Here is an 8090-nt window from a genome sequence, read left to right as displayed (position 1 = left end):
TTACCACCTTTTTAGTTCCAGTTGCGTTACTGCAGCAGGTTTAACTTTAGTCTGGCCCTGCTATAGATTTTCCTCCCTGAGCGTGTGACTGAATGAGTTTGGACAGACACAGGATCAGCTTCTTCAGAACAAAGTAGTATTTATTTGCTAAAGGGAACACAGCATTGAAGAAAATGGGTTGAAACAACAAAGACTCCTTGTTGCCTCTTTTCCTATATAAACTAAATTCCTCTGTCCATAGCTCATCCTATTCCAGATCCCATTTCTGAGTATGAGGGATAGTTTTTATCCCTGTACACCCTCTCTCTGTGCCATATGTTGAATCCTTTACTTAGACAGTGTCTTTTGATCTCCCTCTTCCCAGCCTTAGTAAAACAACTGCACAACTTTGCTGCCAAATGATCGTATTGTTGTATATAAGTGTTTGCTGGGAAATTCCTTATCTAGGTTATTGTTTTGCCTTTCCTGTCTGCTTCCCCTAAGAACCCATTTTAATCTTAACCACCTAGCAACCAGTCCATCATAAAATTAACACATAGAACTATGCAGAGCATTGATACAAAATAATGCAGATATTTCCAAGCTTGTTACATATGCTTAACTCAATGCAGAGTAAACTGGAGAAGTGCCATGGGTCATGATATCCAGGACCACAGCCTCCATAATTACAGTATTGTCTTCTGGCTATATTTCTAAAATATATGCTTTAGTTCAAAAAGGAATGAATTCATGAAAATGTTAAGGCCTAAAATATACTGTCCCGGCTGACCTTTCCATCTATGCATATATGAAAGAAAGAAGTTTGGGGCAGAAGAGTGATAAATAAACAGTGTAGCTGGAAAATGAGGAATCTCTATTCCAAAACCTTGCACAAAGTCGGGGGGTGGGAGGGAGAGAAGCAGTGTCTGGCTCTGTGAAAGCTTATAAATCACGCTCTTCTTATGCACATCGAATTTTTCTAGAATCAAATGGCTGGGAATTTACTGTGTTTGATTGCACAGTAAACTTTTTCAATGCTCACGACTTTTTATCTGTCACTAGATAATCTCATGGGAAACAGAGGAAGAGGCAATCTACATGCATGTCATGGAGAAAGGAGAAGGGGAAAATGAAACATATATCACAGAATTCATCCTCCTGGGATTTGGGAATCATGCTGAACTGCAGCCCCTTCTCTTCCTGCTGTTTCTAGTGATCTACATTGTGACCATGGTTGGGAACATCCTCATCATTGCACTAGTTGTGACTGATCAGCACCTTCACACCCCCATGTACTTCTTTCTGGGGAACTTGTCCTGCTTGGAGACCAGCTTCACCTCCACCATCCTGCCCAGGGTGTTGGACAGCCTCCTGACTGGGGACAGAAATATTTCTGTTACTGGCTGTATCACTCAATTTTATTTCCTTGGTCTTTATGTGGGAGTTGAATGTTATCTCTTAGCACTTATGTCCTACGACCGGTACTTAGCAATATGCAAACCACTACACTACACAGGTCTTATGAATGGCAGAATCTGCCAGCAGTTAGCAGCTGTGTCCTGGATGAGTGGATTTATGATAATTACCATAGTCACATGTTTAATGTCACAGTTACATTTCTGTGGCCCCAATGAAATTAACCATTTCCTTTGTGATTTTACCCCAGTGATTAAACTCTCCTGCAGTAATACCAGCCTGATCATACTGGTGACATTTATATTCTCTTTCATATATACCCTGCCCCTGTTTCTATTAACCCTGGCATCCTACATTTGTATCATCTCCACCATCCTGAGAATCCCATCCACCACTGGGAGGAGAAAGGCATTTTCCACTTGCTCCTCTCACCTCATTGTGGTGACAATCTACTATGGGACTCTAATCATTGTCTATATGTTTCCAGACACTGACACACTTAGAGACCTCAACAAAGTGTTCTCTCTCTTCTACACAGTCCTAACTCCCCTGGCCAATCCCCTCATCTACAGCCTGAGAAACAAAGAGGTCAAGGCGGCCCTGAGAAAAGTCATCAGCAAATGTATGGAGCTTATAGAAATTGAGAAGTAGTGTTTGATATGGCAATGAATGAATCTGGAAGAGCTAGAAAGGGAGTTAGCATTTAGGCTGTCCCTAGCTCATGACAATGGGAGCTTTCTTGGCGAATATGAGGACATGCTAATTTTGGGGATGTCTGCATTCCCACTTTTTAAGAGTTGAAGCTTGCTTCTCCCCTAGCTGGAATCTTAACTTTCCTATTCTTCACATTCAAGTGGAATTCAAGGTTTTACTTTCATGTTTTGTTTGCATCTTTGATCGGAGTTGGGAAAAGTCTAGTTTTTACATTGCAGTGTTCTTGAATACCTACGGGTGGATTTGGATTATTAAAGTATTTAGTCTCTCACCTTGATATCAGGTGTCCTATAATTTTATATTTGGGTAGATTGCACTGGTCTTCACAATTTTTGTTTGTTATACATGTTGTCATGAAATGATTAGTGGTGTGTAAGATCCTAAATGCATTCCTGGTTATTGAAATAGAACAATTAATTGACGTGAAATATTTCTGGTGAGACATCTCTTTACCCTAAAGAATACTTTAATGTCAGGTGAAAAAATAATAAATATGTGTGGGAAAACTGCTAATTAATTCTGCATTTCAAAATTGAATTTGGAAAAAGCACCTAAAAGAGTAAAGTTCCCAAGTCCCAGTGATTTTCAAAATTATTTGAATTTGTAAGGGACAGATTTTGAAAGGTTCTAAAGATGCAGATAAGTGTCTAAGTGTATATCTAAATGTGCCCAGGCCTTCGACTCCTGGCCCACGTGCACACAGGGTATTCCAAAAACGGAGATGCCCTGGAGGTTTCGGAGGGGATTGCAATGGCCTTGAGGTTTATGTTGTTCCAATAAACAAAATAGGATTTAATACCTTCCAGGAGGGCTATCGACTAATGATCATTATCAGCAGTCTCAAATGAGAGACCAATAACAGCCAGGGTGAGTTGCTGTTCCCTGTAGCTCCAGTAAGAATCCAGAGCAGGCAGCACTAAGGTTGGTTGTGATATATCCAAGTGTGTGCATGAAGCGAGAAAGCAAGAGCAGTGCAGCCCAGCTGCAAACTATAGGTGTCTTGCAGAGTGAATGGGATTGTCTGAGACACTGAGGAGAGAAGAGCGATGGTGGAATATGGACCCCGATCCCGACACCTAGCCACCATCAATGGAGAAGTCGCCACTTCATGGTGAGGATTAATGGTAAATTGACCAATCCTGGGTCACATACTAGGGATCTTAGGGAGAAACACCTGCTAGATTGGGAAGCAGAACAGGCTGAACTGCCTCTCCAGTACACAGTTTCCTTGTGCATTTACAGCGATGTATCATTCTGCATTCTCCCCTTGCTATGGCTCATCACTGCTCCGAATATCATTGAACTGAGACCCCGCGGAGAGTGGCTGTGATTTCTGCAGCACAGAATCCTCCCACAGTTCCACCCCAGCAAATTCAAACATAAGATCTGGTTTATGTTGTGGGTTGGGGATGGAAAGTGTCCCCGGGTTTGTTAGAGAGTCACTGACATGATAAGAGTGAGAGGGATCTGGGGAGTTTGTTCGTGGTATTCCCTTTGTGCATTGAGCAAAGTCATCTTCCCATCTGTGCTGTTGGTCATTGTCACTGCCTAGTCCCAGGCACTAGCATGATGCCATCACATTTTTGTCCCTCTCTGGGGAAGCTCGTGTGTGTGACCCTCACCACTATCACAGCACGCTTGGGGGTCAGAGGGGACAAGTAACACAACTTAAGCTCCAGGTGCGATACTGTGGAGCAAAGGACTAATGCGATCCTATAATGTATAAATAGAGGACAGATGAATAGTAGTATGGAGATGATCTGACCTCTATTAGGCATTGGTAAGACTGAATTGCATCCAGTACTGGTCTATGTGTGCATTTACAAAAGGATGTTGAACAATTGGAGAGGGTGTAAAAGTGACACAAAAATGTGGGGGAGGGGCAGTGCAGGGAGGTGCTGGAGAAAATCTCTTCCAGTGAGAGTAAAGGAGCTCAAACTATTCAACTGATAAGAAAGACTTTAGAGAGGTGACTTGACTTCAGTGGATTCGTAGCTTCCTGGGGAGAAAATATCAAATACTAAAAGGCCCTTGAATCCAGCAGAGAATGACAAAACAAGAACGAGTGGCTGGAAGCTGAAGCCAGATGTATTCAATTTAGAAATAAAGCACACATGACATGACAATTCATAAAGTTTATTCATAAAGTAGAATAAAGTGCCAAAGGAGGGGCTGGATTCTCCACCTTCGATGTCTTCAAAATCATGTCTGGCTGCATTTCTGCAGGATTTGCAGTCACTTTCACTGGGCAGGCTGCTCCTTCTTGGAACTTCCTCCAGTTTCCCCAGCACGGCACTTGGAAGTGAGAAGCCCATGCTTCCCCTTCTCTTGGGTGGGATCCTGAGATCCAACCATTCTCTGGATCACCAGATTACTACCCCTTTGGTGCCAGCTGTGTTACCCTAGCAGTTCTAACTGGAGTTTGGTCTTGCTATAGATTTCCCTCCCTCAGCCAGTGACAGAATGAGCTTGCAGGTCAAGTCCTGCACAGATACAAAATTTGTATTGGCATCTCATCTGCAAAAATGACTCAGGGATACAAAGCAGATGTCAGCAGATTTGCACAGCTTTAGATATAAAATTTGGATCTCTGGCATCCTCAAAGGCAGTTGGTAGTTCCCACTAAGTATCGGGTAAAGCTCTTGAGCTTAGCCCATGATCATCCCAGTGGCCATTCTGGGGTGAACAGAACCAAAGACCGGTTGGGGAAGTCCTTCCACTGGGAGGGAATGGGCAAGGACGTTGCTAATTATGTCCGGTCTTGTGAGGTGTGCCAACGAGTGGGAAAACCCCAAGACCAGGTTAAAGCCCCTCTCCAGCCACTACCCATAATTGAGGTCCCATTTCAGCGCGTAGCTGTGGATATTCTGGGTCCTTTCCCAAAGAAGACACCCAGAGGAAAGCAGTACGTACTGACTTTCATGGATTTTGCTACCCGATGGCCGGAAGCAGTACCCTTAAGCAACACCAGGGCTAAAAGTGTGTGCCAGGCATTAACAGACATTTTTGCCAGGGTAGGTTGGCCCTCCGACATCCTTACAGATTCGGGAACTAACTTCCTGGCAGGAACCATGGAAAACCTGTGGGAAGCTCATGGGGTGAATCACTTGGTTGCCACCCCTTACCACCATGAAACCAATGGCCTGGTGGAGAGGTTTAATGGAACTTTGGGGGCCATGATACGTAAATTTGTAAATGAACACTCCAATGATTGGGACCTAGTGTTGCAGCAGTTGCTTTTTGCCTACAGGGCTGTACCACATCCCAGTTTAGGGTTTTCACCATTTGAACTTGTGTATGGCCGTGAGGTTAAGGGGCCATTACAGTTGGTGAAGCAGCAATGGGAGGAGTTTACGCCTTCTCCAGGAACAAACATTCTAGACTTTGTAAGCAACCTACAAAACACCCTCCAACATTCTTTGGCCCTTGCTAAAGAAAACCTAAAGGATGCTCAGGAAGAGCAAAAGGCCTGGTATGATAAACATTCCAGAGAACGGTCCTTCAAAGTAGGAGACCAAGTCATGGTCTTAAAGGCAATCCAGGCCCATAAAATGGAAGCGTCGTGGGAAGGACCATTCACGGTCCAGGAGCGCCTAGGAGCTGTTAACTATCTCATAACCTCCCCCACCTCCAACATAAAGCCTAAGGTATACCATGTTAATTCTCTTAAGCCCTTTTATTCCAGAGAATTAAACGTTTGCCAGTTTACAGCCCAGGAAACAGATGACGCGGAGTGGCCTGAAGGTGTCTACTACGAAGGAAAAAAGGATGGTGGCGTGGAAGAGGTGAACCTCTCCATGACCCTTGGACGTCTGCAGCGACAGCAGATCAAGGAGCTGTGCACAAGCTTTGCACCAATTTTCTCAGCCACTCCAGGATGGACCGAACGGGCATACCACTCCATTGACACAGGTAATGCTCACCCTATTAGAACCCCACCCTACCGGGAGTCACCTCATGCCAAAACTGCTATCCAAAGGGAGATCCAGGACATGCTACAGATGGGTATAATCCGCCCCTTTAAGAGTGCATGGGCATCTCCAGTGGTTCTAGTTCCCAAACCAGATGGGGAAATACGCTTTTGCGTGGACTACCGTAAGCTAAATGCTGTAACTCGTCCTGACAACTATCCAATGCCACGCACAGATGAGCTATTGGAGAAATTGGGACATGCCCAATTCATCTCTACTTTAGACTTAACCAAGGGGTACTGGCAAGTACCACTAGATGAACCCGCTAAGGAAAGGTCAGCCTTCGTCACCCAGGCAGGGGTGTATGAATTCAATGTACTTCCTTTCGGGTTGCGAAATGCACCCGCCACCTTCCAAAGACTTGTAGATGGTCTCCTAGCGGGATTGGGAGAATCTGCAGTTGCCTACCTCGATGATGTGGCCATTTTTTCTGATTCATGGGCAGAGCACATGGAGCACCTGGAAAAAGTTTTCGAGCGCATCCAGCAGGCAGGACTAACTGTTAAGGCTAAAAAGTGTCAAATAGGCCAAAACAGAGTGACTTACCTGGGGCACGAGGTGGGTCAAGGAACTATAAATCCCATACAGGCCAAAGTGGATGCTATCCAAAAGTGGCCGGTTCCAAAGTCTAAGAAACAGGTCCAATCCTTCTTAGGCTTGGCTGGATATTATAGGCGATTTGTACCCCACTACAGCCAAATCGCCGCCCCGCTGACAGACCTAACCAGAAAGAAACAGCCAAATGCAGTTCAGTGGACTAATGAGTGTCAAAAGGCCTTTAACCAGCTTAAGGCAACACTCATGTCTGACCCTGTGCTAAGGGCCCCAGACTTTGACAAACCGTTCCAAGTAACCACAGATGCGTCCGAGCGAGGCGTGGGAGCAGTTTTAATGCAGGAAGGACCGGATCAAGAATTCCATCCTGTCGTATTTCTCAGTAAGAAACTGTCTGAGAGGGAAAGCCATTGGTCAATCAGCGAAAAGGAATGCTATGCCATTGTGTATGCGCTGGAAAAGCTATGCCCATATGTTTGGGGACGGCGTTTCCAACTACAAACAGACCATGCTGCGCTACAGTGGCTTCATACCGCCAAGGGAAATAACAAAAAACTTCTTCGGTGGAGTTTAGCTCTCCAAGATTTTGATTTTGAAATACAACACATTTCGGGAGCTTCTAACAAAGTGGCTGATGCACTCTCCCGGGAAAGTTTCCCAGAGTTAACTGGTTAACAATTGTTTTTGGAATAAAACATATTGTTAGTTTTTATATAATCAGTAGTATGTCTAAAGGTACATAGAATCATAGAATCATAGAATATCAGAGTTGGAAGGGACCTCAAGAGGTCATCTAGTCCAACCCCCTGCTCAAAGCAGGACCAATTCCCAGCTAAATCATCCCAGCCAGGGCTTTGTCAAGCCGGGCCTTAAAAACCTCCAAGGAAGGAGACTCCACCACCTCCCTAGGTAACGCATTCCAGTGTTTCACCACCCTCCTAGTGAAATAGTTTTTCCTGATATCCAACCTGGACCTCCCCCACTGCAACTTGAGACCATTGCTCCTTGTTCTGTCATCTGCCACCACTGAGAACAGCCGAGCTCCATCCTCTTTGGAACCCCCCTTCAGGTAGTTGAAGGCTGCTATCAAATCCCCCCTCATTCTTCTCTTCTGGAGACTAAACAATCCCAGTTCTCTCAGCCTCTCCTCATAAGTCATGTGCTCCAGACCCCTAATCATTTTTGTTGCCCTCCGCTGGACTCTTTCCAATTTTTCCACATCCTTCTTGTAGTGTGGGGACCAAAACTGGACACAGTATTCCAGATGAGGCCTCACCAATGTGTCTTATTAACTCTGTTTTCTCCTAGAACTCCAGGGAAAAATCACAGCCAGTGTGGAACCGAACATCCAACACTATCTGTGATTTGGGGGGCGTGTCATAACTATAAAGGGAAGGGTAATAGCTGTCCTGTGTACAGTACTATAAATCCCTCCTGGCCAGAGACTCCAAAATC

At 44.8% G+C, this 8090-nt stretch overlaps 1 protein-coding gene across 1 annotated transcript; it reads left to right on the top strand.

Annotated features, from left to right (window-relative positions):
• The first annotated feature begins 1086 nt into the window (after positions 1-1086).
• Positions 1087-2046, top strand: LOC128845943 (olfactory receptor 1020-like). Its single transcript, XM_054045045.1, has one exon. It carries the CDS (start codon positions 1087-1089, stop codon positions 2044-2046), a length of 960 nt encoding a protein of 319 aa, XP_053901020.1.
• Positions 2047-8090: the final 6044 nt, after the last annotated feature.

This window comes from Malaclemys terrapin, chromosome 12 (genome assembly GCF_027887155.1).
Source record: "Malaclemys terrapin pileata isolate rMalTer1 chromosome 12, rMalTer1.hap1, whole genome shotgun sequence".
Taxonomy (NCBI): Eukaryota; Metazoa; Chordata; order Testudines; family Emydidae; genus Malaclemys; species Malaclemys terrapin.
The sequence above is the reverse complement of the archived record's forward strand: the minus strand, read 5'-3'. Positions and strand labels throughout refer to the sequence as shown.

Coding starts and splice junctions, on each gene's coding strand:
- LOC128845943 (XM_054045045.1), top strand. CDS start 1,087: ATGGAGAAAGGAGAAGGGGAAAATGAAACATATATCACAGAATTCATC.